Genomic DNA, 26074 nt, shown 5'->3' with positions numbered 1-26074 from the left:
TGCCAGACACCAGCATGACTCCAGGTGCGCATAGCTAGACTTTTAAAAGTTTTTCTCAATGATTGTCTCGCGAAATTAGCAGAGTCTTTCTGAGCAGGATGAGTTGAATACAGGAGAATACTTGAATACTTGAAAATTATTTTTACTTGCGAGCTAGTGCATAAGCAATCAATATCCTTATTGCCTTGGGTACCAGCATCCTCAAATTTCACAAGGACCATAATAGTGTTGGACAAACTTAAATATCCCTCATCAGTTGTCAGATGACCAGGAACATGGAGTTTTGGGTTCTCCACATCAAGTATTAGCAGTTAGTAAGTGGAATGGGCAATGAGAAATGTTATTTCTCTCAACCCTGAAATATACTCTTAAAGTGAACAAAAAGCACAGATTTTGAGGGAAATAACACAACGTTTAATTTTTCTTTTCTATGCTTATTTTTTAAACCGCATTAAATTTACTACCTGATCTTTCATATGTACTTGCTGACTTCTGCTCCTCTACTCATTCACTCATGTCTCATGCCCTTCGTGCAGGAATTCAAAACCATCACTTTTAAAGTTGTATATGCCAAGAGACATTCAAGCAGCCCAGATGTAGATCACTGTTGGAGACTGTCAGAGGGTGGTCATCCTGGCTATACAACATACCGACGTAGTTAAAGCTCCTTTGCTTACCCAATCACTGTTGACCACGGCATCAGCCAATTAATTGGAGACACCTCAATGCTGTGGGATCAGGCCATATGGTGCCTTAAGCCAGCTGTTCCTGGTGGAAAGCGAAGGGGTAGCAAAACCATAGTTGTGCAGAACACAAATTCATACTACAGTACTTCTTCTAAGTCTGAAAGCAGACCAGGTGCAGTGCACAGATGTCTGTCAAGCCTCAAACCTAGATTGTCTAGGAAGTATTACCAAGAAAGCAACTGTTCTTTTAGCTGCCACGTTTAAAAACACTTAAAGACATATGAATTGAAACAGCAAATTCTCGCTTGTGTACAAGAGGGGTATTTTGTGAAAAAGCATTTGGTGTCTACTTTAATAAGTTAGATGATTGAGCTGTATAAGATTAACTCAGCTGTATCTGTACATACCATATAATATTTGATACACCGAGGGCCGGATAGTGAACTGCCTGGTGCTGATATATTTGTTTGGTTGTCGAAATGTGCTGCAAGGTACAATCTAGGATCATATTACATATTATGAGTGTGTGTTCTTTGGTGCAATTGCATTCTGTGGGCAGTATTGGTCAGTTTTTTGTCACTTCTGTCTAAAACCAGTAAAAATTGATCTGCATACTTTCTCCACACTAGAGTAGAAGTAAAAAAACGAAAACATAATTACCTGGACATTTTATGTAAAAGAGGTCCAGGTTTATATTTACAAGCGCTCCAGCGGCCCTTAACACATAGTGGTGGTACTCCAGTGAGGCTTACTGACGTGTAAATCTCATTGGCCCACCATCTATGTGCAGACAAGAGATCCTATGGAAATGAACCCTTCACGAGTTTGTGGCAAGTGAATTGCTGAACGACCACTGTGGCAAAGATGGGACCTCCTACATTCTGGCCACCCTTGGGTCATCAAATTTAAAGATGACAGCCATTGTGGGAGGCATTTTTTAACTACAACAGCTCCTGCCTTCATGGTGGAAGCTCCACAGAAGGAAAATAAACTGACAGCATAGCAGAGAATTGTCCTCACGCACAAGAGTCGTAGGGATTAACACACACAACTGTTGTCCATTTCAGAGTCTTGTACCAGAATATCGTTGTCAGAAAATCGTCTCACATAAATATTACGTCCACAAAATGGTCTTCAAGAGTACTGCCCCACTGAAGTTAATAGTAGAAAATCTACATCCAACTGAACATTGTTTTTTTAAACAATGTTTAGGGCACAATATACATGACAGATGATATTTCTGTATACAGTTTATTGACATACAGCACCATTTCCAGGAACCACATAACAAATGTCTCATTTACTCTGAGAGTTTTCTTCTCATGTAAGAAGGGCATTTAGAAAGTTTTTCTATCACCCACTGCTTTGGTTTCAATGATGGTCCTGGACTGAAAGGATGTCATTACTGCTGATAGCTCCTATTGGCATTACTATCAGCTGAAAGGGTATTCCCAGAGGTGGAGTTGGTAGTGGCTCCACAACTGGTAGCAATGCCTTCCCCCACACTCTAAACTAAGTGGGACAAGATAACAGTACATTTTTTGGTTGATGTTCTATCACCGTCTTCCTCTAAATAAGTCCCTTTGCCATTAAGGGCTATGTATACATTTGCTCAAATACATTAGATGACTGTGATTGGCTGTCAGTTGAGTAGTGGCTGACTATATGGTGATTACCTCGTTGTTTGGCGTGGGAAATATAATGTTTGCAAGTTAGAACTGTTTCAATGAAAATGTTTTCTGTTTCGGTCCGTTAAAAAACACGTAATTCTCCTTGAAAAAAAATCAAAAGGTGGGGCTGGTTTGTCACGCTCATAGGGGCATATTTATGAGAAAGTGGCATATCGGTCCCGATATGCTACTTTTCTTGCGTCGCCCTTGCCCCACCTAACGTCACCATGGTTGCACCATATTTACAATACAGCGCACCATGGCGGTCTTTACCACAACAGTGTCAGACGTTTTGACGCTGTTGTGGTGCTGTGCTGCACAAGCATCAAAAATGTTGACGCTAGTGCAGCAAAGCACAGGGAGGCCCATTGATTTAATTGGGTGTATCATTTAAACACCTGCCGTGAAAAATGATGGAAAAAATGGCGCAGTGAAATCCAGTAAATTTCACAGCACCATTTTTTCTGGCGTCTCTGCATGGGAACACACCCCCTTGCATACATTATGCCAGGTGCTGGCATAATGTGGCACAATGGGTTGCAAAATTGCGCAATGGATGCATTGCACTATTTTGTAAATCTGGCACAGGGAAAGGCCACCTTAGCGTCAAACACATTACACTATTGTGGTGTTAAGGTGGTGCAAGGGCATGTAAATATGCCCCATAGTGTGTTAGTTCTGTTTCTCTCTAACGCTTCTCTTCACTTTAATGCAATAGCTTTGATGTAGTGGTAACATTTTCTTTTGAGCGTTCTGGGAAAGGTTAATATACGATCCATTCTTGCTCTACTCTCCTCCATTGTTATTTTGATGGGTAAAAAATAGTAGGCTTTGTTTAAATATAAACACTGCCAGTCTTGTAAGGGTATAAACAGAGATGATGTGAGCAAGGTGTGTGAGCTTTCAGTGAACTTTATAGGATAAAAACATTTTTATGTTTGATCATTAGGTGGATGGTGACATCCTGGTCGACGTGTTCCCAGAGCTGCGGTGGAGGGTTCCAGACACGGCGAGTGACGTGTCAAAGGCTTACAGCAGTGGGCATCTCCATACCAATGTCGAATGATGTGTGTGCTCTGGGTTCAAAGCACCCGGTGGACACCCAGGCCTGCAATCGGCAGCTGTGTGTGGAATGGGCCGCCTCCTCGTGGGGACAGGTAGGACACATGCATGAATTAAGTAGCGGCAAAGCTCATAGGTTTTACCTTTTGGCTTTGTCTCTGCAGGCGTGTTGGCTTTGATAATGCTATTCAGTGTCAGCACAAATAATTCGATGGGTATTGCCATTCCTGCACAGTATATGTGAAAAATGTGGCATTGATGTATACTCATGCATGTGTCATCACGTATGCACATGTATGCATTGTAACGCCACTGCTGCCCCAGAGGAGTGGCATATTCAGGGCTATGCATCACTGTGCAGCTGCCATTTTGTTTTTTATGCAGAGAATGGAAAGTGAGCACTGGCAGGAGGTAATTAGAAAAGGCATATTGGACTTGGGGAGTTGGCAGAAGCAACTAATATGCAGCCAGTGTTTCATGCATCATATTGCTTTTTTTTACCTTTTAGCCATAATGCATAGTAGCCTACGCTGCTGTGCAACATGTAAAAAAAAAAAAAACAGCGCAGGGTGTTTGGAGTGGGGCAGGCAACACAAAGTAGGGTGGAAGGTGTGCAACAATGGACAGTGGGAAGAGAGCGGGGTGGGGGACAATGGACAGCGGGAGAAGGGCAAAGGTTGGGGAAACAAATAGCGGGAAGAGAACAAGGGGTGGTGAAAAATTGACAGCAGGAGGACAGTGGGGGTGAGGGAGAGGGACTGCAGACACACGCACATGCAAAAGTAAAAAAGAGTACATGCAGAAGCCTGTGGCTGGTGTCCTTCCATTGGCCACAAGCAGGAAGCGGTATTTGGTCCATGCCCCACAACAGGGAGGCAGAGAAGGCCAGGGAGGAAGCTGAGGTGAGGAGGATGCTCTCTCCAAATAGAAGAAAGAAAACGAGAGTGCCATCGGAGACAGCCTGTGGTAATCAATGGCAAGTCATTCGCGGGCTTTAAGCCCATTTTAAGTTTTTTTTTATTTGCAACAGATTTCACAAGCACAACACAACCGCACTCCAGATAAAACCTAAAAAATAGCGCTGTTACATTTCATATGATCATTACACTGCTTTGGTTAAGTATACATGTGGAATAATTTGTGCAAAAGGCAGCCAAAATTTTAAAACCCACATGACACAAATGTTAGAACATCTACAGGAAGTGAAAACCCCATGACACAAATGTTAGAACATCTACAGGAAGTGAAAACCCCATTTCATTTTGATCACATTGGAGCTTATTTGTCAGATGCTTATGGGTGCCACAGCAATGTTTATCTCCCAGCCTAAGCAGACTGAAATTGCATAAACAGAATGGTGACAGTTCTCTCTTGCATCTCTGCCTATGTCTTGCTGATGTGTTAGATCCCGAGTTTTGAGCTTGGCACCACTTGCACCTTGATCTATTGCAGATGACAAGGGCTGGTGGGAAACAGCGCCTTGGAACTTTGGTACTTCTAAAAATAGGAGATCTGAGATCTGGCTACAGTCCCAATGCAATGTGTACTTTTAAGTTATCAGTTTCTGTTTGGTGGCCAGAGCACGTTTGGATTTTGGCATTCCTTTCTCTCTCGCTTTTCTCTGTTGAGTATAAAAAGCAGCAGCAAATCTGAACAAATATGAAACATGTGGTGCTGACACTGATCCCATTTTTTTTGTAGCTATCCATTGGTAGGTTCTAAATTGGCCTGTGTAAAAATGTAATCACCCAAAAATTTCCACAATTAAACACAAGGGCAAAACTCATGTTAAAAAGTCACACAAGATACTAGCAAGGGGGTAGTTTGAGGGCAAAACGTCTCTTACAAGATATTTTCTGCTTGACTCAGTCTGCCATGAAAGAAAAATGGTGCAAAATTTCTCTTTGTGAGTTTCAGATAGATTATAATCATTTCAGTAATGGAAATGTCTCAAAGGCCTCATTTTGGGCCTGTTTCTCATGCTTAAGTGTATGTCTAGGATAGCAGTTTATGTTGGAAAATGTTATTCTTTCGGTTTTATAGTACACTGTCATGGTTTATCCTCTGCTATCCTTCTTCAGTTTGTATTTCATCACAAAATATTGTCAGTGTAGCATAAATGAGTGCCCATTTTGAAAGGAAAAGCAGAATTCCAGCCATTAATTAAATACCCCAGACATCTTAAGTGATAAGGTTCTGATGAAGAACATGTGAAATGACTAAGTTGAATATCCACCCACTAAACCTCGAATATATGGGTCCAGATACACTTGATTTAATTTGCATTCCAACTAGAACTCTCATAGTAATGCAATTTAATGCAGAGAAATTCCATAAATCGCATATGTGAAAAAGTACCCCTCATGGAGTTATTGGTTGTCATAACTCTCCATACTCGCTATTCAATTTTCCCATTTCTGGGAATAAATGCAGGTGAGATGTCATCTGGTGGTACAGGGGTGCCTACCATTAGTCAACGAGGAGTGGATCCTTATCAGATTCTTAGGAGAACCACTGACAATATAGATGACCGCTGGCTTGATTAGTTGAGTGTAAATGTATACCATGTGCCTATCTTTAAAAGCCTATCATAGATAAAGGCTTTGTTGACCAATGCTGCATAGCACCTGACCCATTGTCAAGTTACGTGGGGCGACTGTTATACTCCCCTCAGAGGCCTTTTTACCACAAAGCCAATCTCATGTTGCCATATGCATTGTGCTTTACCTTACCAAAGTTACCCTGTTTTTTTTTATCAGTAGATCTTATGTCCTTCCATTTTCTTAACCATGGGACAATGGTATTTCTATTTTCAATGTACAAACAGAAATCCTAAACTGTTTCAAACCCTCAGAAACATGTTCAGTGATTAGTTGGCTTCCCATGATCAGTGGAATTGTTACAACTGAATCCCTTGAGTTTCAGGTGCCTACCATTTGTTGTTTAGTATTTTGCCACTTGGTCAGGAATCTAAAATATTGAAGCTAGCATTATCTGTTCTTATCTGGGACTTTTGGGGCCCAGAACAATCAGTGTTCAGGCCTGCAGTCACACACTTACTGCAGACCTTCACAATGGTGCTACACCTCCGACCCTATTTGTAGCTTCCTACTGAAGCTTCAACTGGTAGTACTCCAGCATTCTTTTACTACATTGGTACCTTATGGCTCATACCATGTGCCCCAGCTGTATAGCAAAATAGCCTAATAATTAAATTATATTGATCTTCGACACCAGGTTACCTCAAGAAGCAGCTTGTACATCAGACAGATCTGCCCACGGCGATAATGCACAATGCTGAGATTTCTCCTTCCATTGCTATTGACCAAGAGCTTGAAGTACTAGTCTACGGCCTCCCAAATTTGTGGTTGATAAACTCCCAATCTCTTCAGGAAGCGAAGATACACAAAGGCTTAGCACCTGTTTCTATCTCTGCTTTGATCTACAACACATCTTATTAACAAGATACAGTGGTGTAGCCAGGGTACCACAGGCCATAATGCAGATGAGGAAAATGTCCTATTTTCTCCTGTAAGGAGGTAAAAGACTGAGTTAATTGGGGGTGAATGGACCCTTCACACTACTAGGCCCCAGTGCTAGCACATCTGCTGCACTACCGATAGTTGGGCCCCTGAAAGCATCTACCTCCATGCACTATTAGGTACCAGAGCAGTACTCTCCAGAAGCTTGACTCACATTGTAACCAAAAACCCAAGTGTTACATCATCCGAAACAGCTTTCTATGTTATGTTATGTTATGTGGATTTGTAAAGGGCTGCTTACCAACCAGCAGTATATCCAGGTGCTGGAAAAAGTGGAAATGGAAAAAAGTTGTCTTTCTTCAATCCATATAAAGCCACTCCCTGCCCCTTCAGCTCACTCTTGCAGCTTTTACTTTCTCCCTTTGTGACGCTTTTTCGTTTTTCCCTTCCTCCGGCTTTCCCACATGTGTCTTTTGCTCGCTGGAAATGCTTGAGGCAGAAGAATAAGCCCTGGCCCTCAAAAATAAGTGCGGTTCTCAGCAACGGAAACAACAAGCACAAATAAAGCACTGGTTATAAAAAGATTCATAGTTCCAAGCACGGTACTGACGGTGATTTCAAAAACACTTAAAAAAGAGAAGCAGAATAAAAATAAGAAAAGCATCACATATTAAATCTTAAAAATGCATTCACAAAGTGTAATCGTTGTTTGTTAGCATGCAATGTCAAACCTTCTACCAATTCTACACCCTAATGCTATGTAAATTCCATTTTTAATAACAGCACTGAACAATCTACTACTTACTGTATGCATGTTAGAAAATTTGGGGCCAGATTTACTTAAAAGTGGCACAGCACGGTGCTGTGCCAAAATTGGCAGTGCAACGCTGCGTCACTTTTGAAACGCAGGGATGCGCTGTATTTATTAGAATACGACACACCCCTGTGTTTCCACCTGCGCTAGCACTAAATTGAGCTGCCTAGAGCCAACGCAGGCATCTTTGCACCATCCTGCAAGGATGTCTGCGTTGAGGGGTTTGATTGTGTATGTGCGGGAAGGTGTCCCTTCCTGCACATAAACAATCACCAATTGCGATTTGGCACTTCTGTGTTTGCTGCAGCACACACAGAAGTGCCAAATTGTCATTTTGAAAGATTGTTGATGTGCAGGAAGGGACACCTTCCCGCACATAAATAATAATTTCTGGCATTTTGCTCTTTCTATGCGTGCTGCAGAATGCAGCACACATAAAAAAAAGAGGAGGAATAAAATAATTCCTCCATGTTGCACCTTGCTAACTCCACCCCTGGGGTGGCATTGGATTTTGGCGCTGTCCCAGGTTTATGAAAACACGTAAATCTGGGGCAGCATCACAGTGCAAAGGGTGTTGCTAAGGCACGCCCACAGCAACACCCATTGCACGCCCCTTCCATGCAAAGTGCTGCATGTGAATGGCCTGTAGTTACGAGGTGGCATTAAGCCACAAAAAGTGGCTTAACGCCACTTTGTAAATATGGCACTAAGGGGTCATACATATGCCCCCTGATAAAGTGTGGTACAATAAGATTTCCAGGTCCACATGGTTTCAAGGTTAATGCCGCAGAGAGCTGTCATCCAGGCCGAGCGCATCCGTATTTTTCTGTCATGATTCAATTTCTGCCTCAGTGTTAGCAGCACATATTTCAAACATACTTGTGAAACATATGCTTAGTGTGTCAAAATAATGCACAACATGAATAGACTGGTATGCCCAATGTTGCAGCCCTACATTGCCGCCATTTTGTGAAGGTATTATATACCACTACAAGCATTAGTGCACACGTTTGTAACGAAGTTGTCTGCATCTATTTGTGAAACATATGGTTAGTGCTTCAAAATTATGTGGACATAAACAATGAAAAAGAATTGTTGTCATTGTAAGTCATTCTACCTATCAGATGCCTGTGTGATTGGCAGATTCGATTTCTTGAGGCAATTTGCAGTGTTTTTCACTGGTAACCAGGGAGTAACCATCCATGGTCTCCTCTACCGCATCTGCAGGAACCATGCATTGTAATTCGGACTTGGGATGGTGATATCAGTTGACAATCACAATTTATACTCTAGGGAGGAGAGGGGTGAGATACTCAACTGACCTAGTAGGCTCTGATGCCCCTCAGATTACTTACCAGTGGTTCTGAATTAATCAATCATTTCATCCATCACATTTTGTTTTTCTCTGTTGAGAAAAGTTGGTGGGATGGCTATGGTATTAACACATTTTTCATCATCCTTTGCAGGAATCAGAAATGCTTACTGAGGTTGAAGGCTCTTTGGACCCAGTGAAGAGTGTAGTTAACCATACACAAACATTTCCAACCCAACAGCAAAGTTAAACACCATGACCCATGTGGCCACGGAAGAAAACTCCAATCATTAAAAGTTTTAAAGCTTTATTTTATGACCACAAAGCCAAAATCATGTAAATAGTGCACAAAACGAAATTGCAAGGATAAATGAAAACCATGACCAAAACTATGAAACAAGTTTAATCTTCTTAAAATCAACACCATTACGCACTCAAGAAGAATAATGCCACAATTTGAGAAACAGAAATATATTGTAAATCAGACAGTAATGACATTATTCAAATCAAATGACAAAGATTTAGGAATCCGTATTTGGACATAAGTTGTCCCTACTTCTAACAAATTAAGACAAACCTGTGTGGGAATGGCCTAACACATGCAGGCAAAAGTAAAAAAAAGACAAAACTAATTTGGAAAGTAAATTATCTCATGCTATATTAGACTGAGTAGCAAAAAAATATAAACAGGTGTCAGCATGCTAACTTCTATTTAAAAAAAAGGTCAGGGGAATATAAAATTTGCAATATAATATCCCTCTCCTAGTGTCAGCATTCAATTCAGTTTAATCAGCAAAGCATGTAGATCATCAGCAAAGTCAGTTAGAAGCACCATCAGGGAAAGTGCAGAACACAGGCTGCACAGGGAAACAATCAGGAAACATCCAAGGAGCAAGGATCAGAAGAACACTCCGAGAGGGACTGACTGAAAATTTACAAAGTCCTTCCCTAATTAGAAATACTCAAAACAGCTTGATTGGTCAGTCTAATGAGTCCACATCACGCAAAAGGGGCAACATCCAATTGGAATTTGAGTACAAATCGAATTTGCAAAAGGACAGAGAATACTCAGGTTTGGTCTGATGCCATCTCCTTTTTCTGCATGAATTCAGTAGTTTAATACAAGTTATACATCATTTCATACAATGCAGATTCTTCTCAGGGTGTAAGATGATTTCAACAGTTCTCAAGGGAATGTTCAGGTTAACAGTATCAACTGCTTTAGCATTCTGTCCACAGGCCTTAATGTTCCAGAATCAAGGTCACGTCACTGGGAAACAAGTCTTGTACAATGAACAATGGGACCCTTCACTATTCATGAGAAACAACCTCATGAAAAAATTCATGTTAGTAAAAGAAATGATTCATCAATTTTACATGAGTGCAAATACGAAGTCTTTAGGCCTAATTATGCTAACACAAGATACATAATGCATTAATATTGTTATTAATAAGACACACATATTATGCAAACGTATAGGCTCAGCCTTAATAATGTATGCAAACAACATTTAATTTATGATTGCAACTTTGTTAAAGCATCACATTGGATATGACAAGTGCATTTATGTTTCTGCACATGCACATTTATACTAATAAATCACAAATGAAACATTATAAATCAATTTTTTCACTACTAACAGTTATTATAATGTAAAAATATACTTCAACATTATTTTAGTCTTGTTAGCACATTGTCAATTCTGGTTGGCACATTGGTGTCCACCGCAAATAAAACATGAGCACTTTTAATATATGGGTCAGTGCAGCTTTTCTCCATGGTAAGGTTTTAAAACATGAATATAAATGTCACCTAATGCTGACGTCTGGCTCACTAAAAGCATTACTAAAATGTTTGCACAAACAATGGTCAGACACATGGCTGTGTCACAGCATAAGCTGTGCAAAGTTCCGTATCACAAAAAAAAAACATGCCTAGGATTTCTTGTGTTCCCTTTGAGAGAAGTGGCCTAACTGGTCAGATTGAACTGCCCCTAGTGCTGCAGGGAGGAGACTGATTTGAGTATAATTGACTTATGTGCATAGGGTAAAGGGCCCAGAATATTTCCCGGTAACTGAGTTGAGTTGACATATTCGATTCCTCACATGTTGCCCTTCATTTATATTCAAGCTCTGTTAAACTGAGATCATCTCTTCCGCACTGAGCGCTGTTTCTTATTTGCAAGTCCATTTGATTCTGATGATTTGTCAATATATGAATTTTAGTGCCATGTGGTTTAAAGTCCCTTTGCTTGTTTGTTTGTATGTGCATGCATGCAAAGTATCTATATGTATATGCTCACCAGCAGCATGTCCTTACCCATTAATCAGTGAATCTAATTATGTTTGTGGATGATCTTGCTCTGGAGGGTCCTCAGAAAAGGAAGCATCACTCATGGTCATTACTCATTGAGTAGCATACCTCTTAGGCTAGACTGCCAATGAGAGTGACTCAGTTAATGAGAAACTTCAATAGTGGTTTTAATGTATCAGAGTGGTGCTGACAAACATACCAGTTGAAACTAATAAAATAAAAAGTCAAAAAATCCATTAAATTGCAAATCCACATGGCATTTTACTCAGCTGCTGGACCCTGTGCATTTCTGTGTTGACATATTTCTTTTCATGTTATCCCCCCATACATAAATACATATCATCACACTAATCTTAAGGTATGAAACATAGGGAAACTTTGACAGCAAAAACATCTGCGTGGGCAGGTTGCTGATGGTTCTGCTGTTGAGTTTTAGAGCCAAGATAGGAGATGTCCTTCCATGAAGTAACAGAACAATTAATAAATCAATGACTAAAAGGACTAACAGTTATTAAACCATTCACATTTCAACAACAGATAGACAACTGACAGTAAGAATTAACATGGCGCACCTGTATAAAGAACACTACATCACAAGGCATTAAGGGGGAGATTTATGAAAAGTGGCGCTGCACCTAGTGCAGCGCCACTTTTCTTGCACCCTTTACCGCCCCCCTACCACCACCATGTGTGAGCTGTATTTAAAATACAGCGCATCATGGCGCAGGGAAGGGGGCAATAGCATCATTTTTATGACGCTATTGATGTATTCTGCAGGAGTAACGCCACAATTTTGGCGCTACTCCTGCAGAGTACATAGGGGCCCATTGTAAACAATGATGTGCCCCCTTTTAACACCTGCTCTGAGCAAGCATTAAAAGTGCCAAAAACAAATTACGCAAGAAAATCTATTAGATTTCCTTGCGCCATTTTTAGATTTCTTTGCGCCATTTTATCAGTCCCCCTAACGGGGGAATGCCCTCTTTTCATACCTTTTGCCTGGAGTGGGAATAATGTAGGGCAAAGGGTTACAAAGTGGTGCAAGACAAGCATTTGTAAATGTGGTGTGGGGATTTTGGCCTCTTTGGGCCACATTAGCGTAAAAATAAATTATGCTCAAGGAGGTGCTAGGCCCCTAGGGGCTGTTAAATATGCCCCTAAATGTCCACAACTTAACTACCTTTCTTAAAACCCTTTGACTCATTGACTTTATGCTTGTCTTTGACCCTGTGTAGTGTCCCACTGCCCTTTGGCTAGGGTTGTGCTCAAGAAATACCCTATACATACATACATACATACATATACACAGATATATGTATACAATACTTCCCTTACTTTCGAAGCACAGAGTATGCTTCTTAGGAAGAGCATGTTGTTTAGTGCATTGTTTACTCACTCATTTTGAAGTTTTGATGAGTCAGAGTTTGGTTTAAAACTTGATGGAAACAGAAAAATTCAGCGTTCTCTGGAGGAAGTAATAAATCCTGAAGCTCCACCAGCAAAATTACCACCCTCTATACCCCACCATTGTCATCCCCATTGTGAAGCAAACTCTACTGATAGGGGCTCCTGTGGATCAAGCACTTCAACCAGTGATTGGGGCATTTACCACTACCAACTATCTCCAAAACTCTATTTGTAAAATTTCAAACAAAAAAACTAAACTTGCACCTTACGCAAAAGCTCCTAGAGGAATATACAGCACTCAATAGTTAGGACTTCGTTAAACCTGCAATGTCCTATCTTATTCATGAGCTGTTTCATAATGGTTAATTAACACTTTTTTTAATAACTAAATTTTTTGGGTAAAGTAAACTATATGACAAAAAACGCCAAAAACATAGGCAGCCATTGTAGCGAAATAGGCAAAAAAAAGTTTGATTTCATTTTCTGGGGCAAAGTAAACAGAATGCATAACAAAGCAGAAAAAAAACACTGTGAGTTGTGTATTAGGTAAAAGAGTGAAAGGCGAGGCGCAGCATTAGGAAAAGGGAAAATTCAGAAATGGTGCATCACATCCAGGTACCCTCACCTTATCTGCCATGCGCCATCCATACCAGGCTACATTGCAACACATGATCCTTAACAGATGTTCCAGAATCTCACAACATTCTCAAAGATATACATTAGCTGGGTATTAGAGCACTATCATCCACCCACCTGGGGGGCATGGCCAAGATGGTGCAGTGGTCAGACTCCTCATGTTAAGGCTGTGTCTGGTCCTGGTTCAAACTATCCTTCATGATCCAGAGCCCCAGGCAGCCCTTTTGCATACTCTTGGTCCCCTCGATATATCGGGAGCCCTGGGTGAGTAATGCCTGAAGCGGCTGTGCTGCAGCGACAGAGAGAAGCCTGGACACGTCATCTGCAGCCTGCTTACTTTGGCTGCCGCTGCTGGATCCCCGGATCCCAGTGTATGCTGTGGCTGAGGAGGGAAGCGCTGCCTCATGAAACAATCCTGCTGGATGGCTTGTGGGCTGCAGTGAGTGACGGCGGCATTCTGCCTTCTCAGTACTCCGGTGTCATTTCTGGCATGACCGCACCTGATGACAGGCGCTTCCCTGCTGTCAGGGGAATCGCAGAAACTCAGGGAGAACCTACGGGGCCTGGCAGGTGAGTGGCCTCCTTCTATACCCAGGGACTGTCTGCTGTGTGGGGGATCTCTGGTCGAAGCACCCGGCTCCCTTCCTCTGCAGGTACCACCCCAATTGTGCCGCACCACATGGAGGACTGGCTTAAATTCCCCAAGGGGACTGCCGGGGCTTCTCTTGGGAGGACCCAGAGGTCTACCTACATATGAGGCTGCCATTCTGGACCCCGCGTTAGCACTGGTCCTGGTGGCCTTCATGAATCATGCCCAGTGTTTTAAACGGTGAGCCCCGGAACTAAGGGGTTCGTCGCCTCAATATTGTGCGCTTCACTGAGAGCATTCTGAGCAGTGCTGCATGTCTCAGCACTGTGTGATACCCAGAGAGTTCTCCTGATCTGCGGCCCTATGTTGTGACTCGTATTTGGCCTTCCTAAATACACACCTCCTATCGGCTACCCTATACCTGGCTCTGTGACATTGTTAAACCTTACAACCAATAGACAATCTCTGAATTTTGGGACTGCCTCTGTTCACAAGTGCACCTTCAGCGGCTTCTAAGACACCAGATCGCTGGCCTCAGAGAGGCTGATGTAGACAGTGAGAGGCAGCATGACCAGGCCTCCCGCCCCACCGTCTGAGACCTGCACTGCCCCCGTCAGCACAGCAGTGCAGGGTAACCGCTGCGTCTTAGACACCACAGCAACAATACAAGAGCTTCTGTGGCTTGTGTGAGACCCACCACCTACTTTGCACTGTGAGACTGGCCACACAAGGGCTGCATTTGTGACACCTGAGACTCCATAGTTGGACGAGCATGCTCCTTAGAGGTGCTCCTCAGACGGTAGTGCTGGAGACACCCAGTGGCATGGTGCACCCTAAGGCTTCTAAATCCCTGCCCCAGAATCAATTATGGCCATACTATTGGTCACCCCTTCTTCAGCGGATCTGACCCGCCAGCTGGAGTGTACATTGGAAAAACACACAGGCATGTTTGATAAGGTCTTGCAGGCCATACAGGACTCAAAGGTTGCTATGGAGGCTCATTTAGGAGCAGTACAAATCAAAACCAGGCTTCTATGAGCAGACCACTCTTAGCTTGCTCAGTGGGATGATGAGACTGAATCTAAGATAGCATCCATCGGGCCTACAGTGTTGACTTTGCAGGACAAGATTAAAACATTGCAGAGAGAGGTGAGAGGCCTTGCAGCGAGAGCTGAAGATGCAAATGGGTGCTCCAGGCATAATAATATTTGTTTCTTGGGGTTCCCTGATGGCTCTGAAAGCCTAAACATAGAGCTGTTCTTGGAGGAATTATTCACAATGACGATATTGTCTGCCAGGGACCCGAAATTCATTTCCATCGAGAGGGCGCATGCGATTCCAGGTCCCACTCCTCCCCTGCGATCACCCTGTGACCCATCATAGCGCACCTTCTCAACTTTGAGGGCAGAGACCTCCTCCTGCTGCAGCTGTTTATGTTGAAGGGCCCCTAAACATATAATGGCACCACGATCACAGCTTACCCAGATTACCCCACCGAGGTCCAGAGGAAGCGCAATACCTTTGGGATAAGGTGCAACTCTTCACCAAGAGCCTCTCCTCTGCTCTACTATTTCCTGTCTGCCTGTAAATGGTGGACTCTGATTCAACCCATTTCTTTTCCACCCTGGAGAAAGACAGGGGGTGACTGTACTCCAAGAGTGTTCACGAACAGCCTGATGTCTCAAGTGATGGCCTGCAGGGCTGGTCTGTCAGGAGGCTAAATCACTGTTGCCTCCTGTGCAAGACACGATCCTGCCCTACGGATAAGCAGGCAGTTCAGGAGAGGGCGCATGCGGTTACTGAGGCCTCCACATGCAACACCAATGGATACCAAGCCCTTGCCATGGACACTGACTTGAACTCAGAGCTGGAGATTCTTGGCTCTGCCGCCTTTGGGTTAGGTTCTTTGATCACACAGCAGGGCTCTCCCCACATAAAGATGCCGGAACCTTGAGGAATCCAGCAGGATAGCTACCCTTGATCAGTACAATCAGTGCTGAAACTAATAATATGTTAGGATGTTTGGTACTTTCGTTTTGTGCATGAGAAAGTAGGGCTCTCTACTTAGATTCTCCCTATTGGGCCCAGATGCTTTCCCTTGCGACATGGTAGTCTCATTGTTTACAGGACTTGGCCCACCCCCCTGGACACTCCTGCAAGGACTTTCAATTGCTGATAGTACGCATCACATCTAGGTTTCCTATTTGGAACATGGAGGCATGATGCTCGTTGGCGTCCAGGCCTGTGGTCAGGGTGTTTTGGTGTTTTGCAGTTTTGTGTGTATATTTTTATCTCGCTGGAAAGGGGGGCTTGAAGGAGCAATGGGTGTCATGCTCCTTGGGAGAAAGGGACTGTTTTGCATGCTTTTGCTTTAGGGTACAAGCAATCTACTATGACCGCCTCTTTTAATGTGTTAACCTGGAATATTTGGGGCATGGCAATACCCATGAGATGGTACAGGATCAATGCATATCTTAGACATCAGCATGTTTACATTGCATGTCTCCAAGAAGCACACCGTACAAACGGGGAACTTGAGAAGGTCAGCAAACGCTGGAGTTGGCAAGTCTGTGGCACTGTATACTGTGTGTATGCCCGGAAGGGTTCTGATCTGTGTGGCCCCTGGGTTGCCATTTGTGCAGGGGAGGGTGCTGATTGATCCAAACAGTAGCTAGTCCTGTTAGAAGGCTCCTAAGATGGGCACCCCCTATCACTGATCTCTATATTTGCACTTAACATACAGCAAGGTGAGTTTCTTCTCATTCTCTCTCAATCCCTGCTTCTAAACCCCCAGGCCCCTCGACTGTGGTGTGGGGATTTTAACTGTGTGCATGGCACTGCATGTGTAGACCATTCAGTACCCCCACCCCTGGGTTCGCAAGGAGTGCAGATGACTATACACTTCCACCATTGGACTAGGATGCTGCATTTACATGATATCTGGTACTTAGGTCACCTCAGAGACACCGAATACTCCTACTATGCCCCTGGGTACAAACCAGACTTGATTATATCTTTTGCACCTTGGATTTTTGGCCTGTGGTGCAGACCTCTGAATACCTGGGTAGGACAGTTTCAGATCATAACCCACACATGGTTACTTTTCATTGGGGGTTTGCCGGGTCTGCCACCCCAAAGTTGACAGAAGCGATGAATGATGTGCCCTGAATGGAGGCCATAGGTACACACCTTTTGGAATACTTTGCTGAAAATGATGGCACAGTTGAATCTCAGGGACTGAAGTGGGATGCCATAAAGATGGTCATGAGAGGGCACCGTATTTGCACATCCTGGGGTGCGAGGACTACACTTCTTCATTCCGTCCCCAACTTAGAATCATGGATACAAGCCACAGAAACTGAAACGCTGACAATGGCCAAAGTTCAGCCACGATTGGCAGAGCTCTGTCATTGATACCGCTAAGAAGCCAAGTGATTGAGTGATCACCCTAGCATGCCAGCACGCGGAAGGTAATAAATCAGGGTGTACATTGGCATAGTTACGACGATCAGAAATCCCCAAGACAGTTATAGGGGCTATCTGTGACACTGCAGCTTGGATAGTTAATACCCAGACGGACATCAATGATGTGTTGTCCGCTACTATGAAGTATTATACTCTCCCCGACCTAACTTCCCCCGCTAGCAACCAGGGATTTAATGCAGGAGATTGCTCTACCCCGCCTTTCTTCTTGCAGTTGTCAGAGTTAGAACACCCCTACAAGTGGAAGAACTTCAGTTGGCTTTCCGCCAGATGGCACAGGCCACGCCCTGGCTCAGATGGCTTTCCTGTGGAGTATTACGAAGAATTCCGTGCCATTCTGGCTCCTGAAGTGTTGGCAGTGTACTGTGAAACTTATCAGCGGGAATCTTACCTGACTGTCATCATGAGGCTCTTATAGTGGTACTGCCGAAACAAGGTAAGGACCCACTTTTGGTGGGCTCATACCACCCACTCTCAACATTGATTACAGGATCCCGAGAAAAACTCTGGCCAAGAGATTATTTCCAAAGCTCGACTCCCTTGTTCATCCTGATCAATGCTGGTTTGTCCACCACCGAGCAACCTCTTACAGCACAAGACCTCTGCGTCATATCCTGGGTGCCATGGAGGACGCAGCTGATATCCCGGTGGCAGTGTCCCTTGATTTTGAAAAATACTTCAACACATTGGGTTGGTCTTTTCTCCCACATGTTATAAGCCATGGGGATGGTCTCAGAGTTCCTTAGATGAATCAAGCTATTGTACACTGAGCCGCAAGCTAAAGTGTGCACAGGAGGTCACATATCATGTTCCTTTCCCATAAGGAGGGGGACCCCTCAGGGCTGCTCACTCTCATTTATAATCTTTGCACTGGCCATGGCACCATTAGCTGCTGCGCACCATGGGTCCCACTTGGGGCATACCCACTGGCATGGACTGGCACGCTGTCTCCCTTTTTGCAGACGATGTTCTAATTTATCTGTGGGACTAGGCCTTCACACTGCCTGACCTCTATGACCTCCTGGATAGCTTTAGTGATCTGGCGGGCCTCAAGGATAATTGGTGCAAATCTTGCATTTTCCCACAGCATTGAGTGGATCAGGGAGACTGAGATACATTAGGACTTGACTGTCTTCCTTGGAGCTTTGAGACCTTTTGTTATGTGGGAGTAAACGTATATCATAGTGGCTAGAACATCCTGGATGGTAGCCATGGGAGAGCCCTTACTTCTGTACGACAATCGATGGCCTTCTGGACACGCTTGCCTTTATCACCCCTGGGACGTAAAGCTATTGCCACAATGCTTGTCCTAAAGCATCTGTTATATTTTTTTGCAGTTTTTTAAGGAACTTAGAGGACTTGAATCTGACCTGATCTGGGGACCCTTCCAAAAGCGGATCTCAATTGTGACACTGCAGCGCCCCATGTAGGAGGGTGGCCTGGCGGTGCCTAATCTAGAATTTTTTTTGCAGCAGCAGTTCAGTTGAGGTGGCCAATGAGATGGTTGGTAAGGGGTAAGACTGGGAAATACAGGTTTGTGCAAGTTGAACTTGTGGTAAGAGCCTGTTGCAGTGGTTATTGACGCCTAGAGGCCCCAGCAAAGGAGTTGAATAGATTACCCCATATAGCCAAAGTGGTGTGGCATAGGTAACTTCAGCCCAAATGGAGTGTGTTCCCATATGCACCAAAGCTTCCTCTCTGGGACACGCCTTCCACAAGAGCGTTGTTGGACTAACATGACTGTATGTCATGGCATGAGGCAGGGATAATCCAATGGGTGACCTATTTGACAAAGCTATCCTGCAGTCATTCCAAGATCTCCAAGACACCCATGGACTCAGAGTGGGCGCCTTCCTCACCTATCATGCTCTTACACTGGCTCTCAGGGACCGACACGTAGTTGGCGGGTGGTAACAAACCCAAACTGCACCAGAGGTTACAATGCTTACTTACACACAGGGCAGGATGCAAGGCAATATCCTTCCTCCACACAGCGCTCCTAGTGGCAGGCGCAGATCATACACTAGGAGGTAAACATCACTGGGGAGAACACCTGGGTAGCTCACTCACTGTTAAATAATTGACAATGTCACTGGAACAAGTAAAACGTGTATCCCAGAACAGTCGCCCTAAATTCACACAGTTTAATTATCGCCATCAAACATACCTCACACTACACCGGCTTCACACAATGTTCCCAGGGACACCATCAATGTGTCCCATATGTGGACATACTACATTTTTACATAGGGTCTGGGAGTGCCTGCCACTTGCACGGGTCTGGATTCAGGTGTTGGAGCACATATCCACAGTGGCTGGCCTACAGCTGTCTCCTGACCTGCTTCCCTGCCTATTAGGAATTACCAAACATTCCAAGCACACTAAATATCACCTGAGAATGCTAGACCTCACTCTGGCCCTGTTCAAAAGATTAATAGCTGTGACATGGAAGGTTGCACGGTCACCCAGGCTACTTGCTTAGCTTCAAGTGGCACCTAAATGGGCAGTGGCTGAAGAGGACGCCATGGTGTCCTGTCAGCTTTTTGCGGCCATGCTCTGGGATACCTATGTCATCAAACTGTTCAATAAGTTGAATCAACCTCCCCTTAATCCATTTCATCAAGGCTGTTGGCTCCGTCGATAGCCACACTGACCAGGCCTTAGTGGATTTACTTTCGGACTAAGGGGATCAACAGAATCGGACATTTCTATGAGAGGCTTCTTGGACTCCCCTCCCTCCCCTGGCTCCATTGGGATCTGTATATAGTGATACTTCTGATTTTTCTCCTTGCCTCCCCCTCTTCCACACTCCATGTAGGGGCGACCTCCAGCCAGAACTACTGTGGGTATTAGCGTGGTTTTTGTATTTAAGCACTGTTGGTTGTGTTTTTTACAAACTGTATGTGAAACCCTGTAAGGTATTGTTAACTGCCTTTCTTGCTATGCTATGAGAGCCAATCAACTGAGCCTTGTATTTCACTTTTTTATATCGATTGACAACAATACAATTACAGTTTCTACTTCTTGTTTCATTTGGAGATCTAACTCGGGGATGTACGTTTTACTGTCCTGTGGATCTTATATGATTATACCTAGAAATGCCAATAAATATATATTTTTTAAAAATCATCCATCCCGAACCCCATCCTGATCTAGGTTCTGTCGGAAGGACTTGGCAGCATCAGTCTGCCTGAAAACACACTTCATCTCTTCATGAGTCACATTTATTCAAAAGGCAGACCAACAGAGGCTCAGCGATCCCTGGTCGCCCAAACCTCCTTATTTTTAAGAAAGCCCTTTGCCACTAGCTTTTTTTTAGCCTGTCATCCGTCCTAAGTCTACCTGTCCCTACATACCTGTACTTTTTAGCTCTAACTTAGTGAAGAGCAATGCTGTCTCTACTCAGCATGCCTCTCTAACCAAAGCCAAATGCCTCCTCACCTTGTTCATTACCGGCATTAGTAGTACACCACGGAAATTGCACCATGCTTGAGCAATAACCAATAGAAATTTATTATATTCCAGTGCACTCAACTGTGAAGCTAGCTTCTCCATATTGAATGCGAACAGAGAATGGTTTTGACCGATAATAATGGATTGTGTTAATTCTCTGCATGTGTACTTTGGAAAAGGTTCACTTGGACGTTGAATGGAGTCATTTGTATTGACAGAAGAGCTTAAGATTCTTCCTGGAAGAATTGGCTGTATCATCTGTCATTCCACGCGGAATGCGAGATAGGAAGGGTGGCGTAATGCTTCGAGTTGACCTTTTTCAGTGCACTGCATGGGCGTCTGCATCCTCTGGAAGGAGAAGCTACTCCCTGTAATGAAAAATCTCCTCCAACGAAGTAATGAAAACAATATGAATTCATACATTTTGTGCGAGGAAGTCTCTTGACTGTTCGTTTTGCCTACACGACTCGTCTTTATGGCTACACATGTTGAGCACATCAAAAAAAGGTTGTCTATGATTCCTAAAGATATCATTTTTAGAGGAGCATCATTTAAATTATTATACAGTATATATCAACAAATGTGGATGTAGATCAATCGCACTTAGTCACTGTGTCTCATATGATTAGGGACATAGGCAACCCAATGTTCTAACATGCTTGGAAAAAAAATGCTTGTCCTACTTAGAAGTTGCACATCTGTCCTTCCGTCATATGCTACATAACCCTTGGAGGAGTAAAGATTTTTTGTCTTCATCAAAGGTCTTAAGGTATGCACCTTCAGGTGTTGCTGCAATTAAATTACTGAGTGATTGGTATAAAGGCTTCGATCCAATGTGAAACAAAAAATTATACTAGAATCGGACTATTACCGTAGGGATCTTCTTACCACCTGTGGGAGAAAGCAGTCTAAATTTATTCCACCCAAAATTTGCAAGCTTAAAGTCCCAACATTGCCCGTGGCACACATATTCACAGCAGTATAGGGCTTGAATGCACCCTAGTCATACTCAATGATGAGGCTTTCTAGAACACCAATGGCATACTATGTCACAGTGATCAAATATTAGTGGGTAGTGTGGTATAGAAATTAGGCCAATGGATTCTCTTCCGCATTTAACACTTTCCTCCAGGGCTGAATTATTTTTCCATTACCACTAAATGTCAAGCCACAATTCTCTCTACTCTAGTTTGTATCCATGGTCGACAATGGTAAGCAATGCACACAGGATGTGTAGTTTAGCATTTTTTGTGTAAGCACATTTCTCCAGTGGCCTAACACCCGACAAGGATCTGGTAGCTACGTTGGCAACATATTTCTTACAATGCAAACATTTGTTATCCTACAACTAGTCCTAAAACTGCATCTTTCTTCTTCTTGTCCATCGATAGTGTAATGGACCATGCATTGGACCAAGACTAGCTATACAACACAGGCAAGTCTTCTGCCAGGGGAGAGATGGGACTCCTGCATTACCAGAGCAATGCAGTACTCTACCAAGGTATGTTTAGACTATGCAGTACAGCGGTATCTCATGTGCATCTAGTTGTAAAACAAGCATGTACAATATGGTTCAGTTGCACTTGTGTTTGTTTGATTTTTCCATGGTCAAATACTGTAAAAAGCCTGCGATATAAATATTTGCATTTATGGTAGTCTCCCAAATGCCCGATCAGTAAAATGGTTCATTGACTTAAGTACTACCGGTTTATATCTGTGCATTTGCCTTTCACGTGGGCCAATTCAGCACTTCATACACTTTAAATCAATAATTTGAGAACCATAACATTAAACAGTAGTAACACATATTATTTATGTTGCTTCAAAATAATATTAGCTTTGTAATGCTACAGGGCCAAACCAATAGCAGGATGTGCACTATACAAATGACTGACATAACATTATGACTCCTCACTTTCCTACAAGGACTCTGAGCTTTGAACCAAAACTATAAGAACAATCCATACTGGTACTGTTTGTGCAGAGTCACATCTTTCCTCTGCTAGATGCCCACTTGAGTCCACTCTTTTGTCCAAAGACGTCCTATGGATGACTGAAAAGTGCGTTTAAGGTAGTGATTGGTGATAGAAATACAGTTAACTGAGACCTCCTGTTCCTGTGGACATAGTCAGAATTTTCTTATCAGCTCAGCAGACATTGCTAATAATTGTGAACTGTAATGCTGTTTATATATGAAAACATTTTAGGGTTTTGGGATACACAACTTTATTTACGTTGCTGTAACATTTCATATATTGTTGGCACCTCTAGGTCATGGAAAAGTCCCAGACAACACTAAAGTCAGCTTGGTCACCTCCAACATGACGATTTTTGTACACATGCTGTAACATAACTCCTCTGCTGGTTTAATTCAGTGGTGTCACCGAGGATCTGAATTTTGGAGTTTGTTATCCTTTAGTGGAGGCAGGCCAACACATACTCTCACAAGCTACAGCAACCACTCTAATTTATTTTCATTACCCAAACAAATCACAAAAAGACAATAGTTCAGTAAAACCACATATATACAAGTGGTAGAAGAAAGGAACTAAGGGTCCACTCAAAAGGAATGCTAGGAAGAGTACTGTTATTGTGCATAAATGACATTGCATACTTCAACACAATGCCATCTGTTGACAGCTGCTCTATTAAAGGATGAATCTGTTGTCACTAACTATTTCTCTGTCAGCCACTCAAGTCACAGCTGGGAATATAATGGAGGAATTAGCTGCTATTATATTGGTGAATGGAAGCATGAAAGCTTGTTGATTGTGAAATTTGGTAAGCAGTAGTAGACAAGTGAGACATCCTTAACATGTAGGGACATCTAGGAGTACCATAAAATAAATCAAAGTTGATTAAGCTAGAGTAAAAGGTCAGGAGAAAAGTCCTCTCTGTGGAGCTTGACTAATGTGTTGAACCCACCATATAGAGCACATTAATGTTTTTAAGTATCAGTATTAGGTCGTTTATTATAAAACTACTGGCAGAAAAAAACAATTGAAAAATTTGAAGGAAAAATAATTTAGTAGAAAGTTATTTTTGCGAAAACACTCTTCAGAGAAACTGTACTCAAATCTTGAGTGTATTAACACAGTGGTTCCCAACCTTTTGATTTTTGTGGACCCCCACTTTAACATTACTGGAACCCAGGGACCGCCACTGAATCCTCATTGGAATCCGGGGACCCCGAGTCATTACTGGAAGCTGGGGACCTAATTTGTCAATATTTGTTAATATTTTTCTATTTTCTAAGCAGTTACGGACCCCCTAAGAAGGCTTTGCTGACCCCCAGGGGTCCCCAGACCACAGGTTGGGAACCACTGTATTAAAACATACACGTAATAACTTATTATACATTAAAGTACGCAGAAGACGAGTACCTAGCCCCAATAATTCTAGGATCACAGCTACCATAATAAATCATCTAATCATAATATATTGAAGCCACCACAGTACTAATAACCATACAATAATATTTTATTATACATAATGATGTAATAACTGATGTTCTGCCTAGGATCTGTGACAAACACGTTGTCTAAAATATTTTAGAAATTGAGTTAAAGCATTTATGTATCAAGCTCCTAAATACACTTAGGAAAGGATTGTGAATATTTTGAAAAAAAATATTTTCAAACTAAATGTATCATTCAAAATTAATGTAAGGTGGCGATTTCTGAAGCAAACATTTAAATTGTGAAGTTTCTTTCACAAGGCACTTCAAACGTTTTCTTTCAGTAAAACAGTAGATCGCAATTGTTTTTTTATTCCTCACAATATTTCTTGTGGGATAAACCAGAAGAGAATACGGATTTTTATATTGAGCGCCAGATGTTTGTAGAGAGTGTGTGTTTCAGGAGCTCCTATTAACATTAAAGGATTATTAACACATTTTGGGTACATACTTTTTAATTTCAGAAGTATTTATTGAAAATAAAACAAAAGTATTTATATTACCACAAAATCAAAAGGTTAACAGGAGCAGTCATAACTATATTTGTATCTAGAATTCCTCAATGTCACATAATGTTATAATTTTTTCCATTAATCTGAAAAGAAAACAAATTAAAAAGGTGGAAAGGTGCAGTAAAATAAGTAACAATCAGGGAGACAGCTAGGAAGGAAGCTCAGAATGAGAAAGGAGGGTATTTTATAAACTGATTTTACAGATGAGGTACCAGAAGATCATAGTCAAAATATAATCTTGCAGCATTTGGACTTAGCAGTTGTGCAAGATGATACTTTGATGTCCCTTCCAAAGTTAAGATATGTTTGCATTGAACTTAATAGTTCATTTGTTTAGTATACCAAATTATGCTGTTTTAGAAAATATTAATACTGTATGTGATGCATCTACAGGAACGACACATAAATTATCAAACATATTTGCTATTTCATTACATTGTACAAAAACGTCCATGTTCTATAAGGTTTGTTGCTGACAAATACCTTTCAAGACAAATCCACAAAGAAGATTGAGAACAGGACCTTAATGGTAGATGACCAGTTCTAATGTGGGATATTTTATGAAGACATTTTCACTCTTCATTGAGACTTGCAAATACAACACACACTCCTTTTTCTCTCTTTAATCAACTGTTTCTGACACAACATGTTTCATGTAATTAATCCTTTTGTTACTGATAACTGTATCTAGACGGTTCTGGTCCAGGTAATACTGACTAGACAATGGAAACTTAAGTACCCTTCTCATTTCATAAATTTTTTCTTGTAAGTTTGCTCCCAACTTGGCATGAATTGCCAGGAGGAGGTAGATTGGTGGATTTAATACTGGCAATACTTTTGAACAGATTACTTTAAATTTGAAAGATTTTAGGAATATTTCCTTTAAACGCAGGCAGAATGGCATTTGTTACAATTATAGACTGGATACTGCCATCATTTTTCCACTAAGTATCTCTCATAAGAGAGCAGAGATATGTGTTCTGTTCATGTTATAATTGTCAAACAATAAATATACATTTACTCTAGCTACAGATGAAGAAGGAACAAGCCTCCTTAATTTGTTGTCATTTCTACGTATAGCTTCTTTTGTATACGACTGTATTTTTTGTAACTGCTGCTTATACTTCTGCTTATTTTAGTAATGTATCCTTTGTCATTGTAATACTTACATTAGCACCTACAAATGCATATTACATT

The 26074-nt window shown here is 42.3% G+C and overlaps 1 protein-coding gene across 1 annotated transcript in view; it reads left to right on the top strand.

Annotated features, from left to right (window-relative positions):
* ADAMTSL1 (ADAMTS like 1) overlaps nucleotides 1-26074 on the top strand; it is a 731427-nt gene that overhangs the window by 681236 nt on the left and 24117 nt on the right. Inside the window, exons 26-27 of the mRNA XM_069239462.1 lie at nucleotides 3306-3513; nucleotides 22300-22409. Of these exons, the coding sequence (XP_069095563.1) occupies nucleotides 3306-3513; nucleotides 22300-22409 (318 nt within the window). The remainder of the gene's footprint in view (nucleotides 1-3305; nucleotides 3514-22299; nucleotides 22410-26074) is intronic.

This window comes from Pleurodeles waltl, chromosome 1_2, assembly GCF_031143425.1.
Source record: "Pleurodeles waltl isolate 20211129_DDA chromosome 1_2, aPleWal1.hap1.20221129, whole genome shotgun sequence".
NCBI classification, from domain to species: Eukaryota; Metazoa; Chordata; class Amphibia; order Caudata; family Salamandridae; genus Pleurodeles; species Pleurodeles waltl.
Note: the sequence above shows the minus strand (reverse complement) of the source record. Positions and strands in the feature narration are given on the sequence as shown.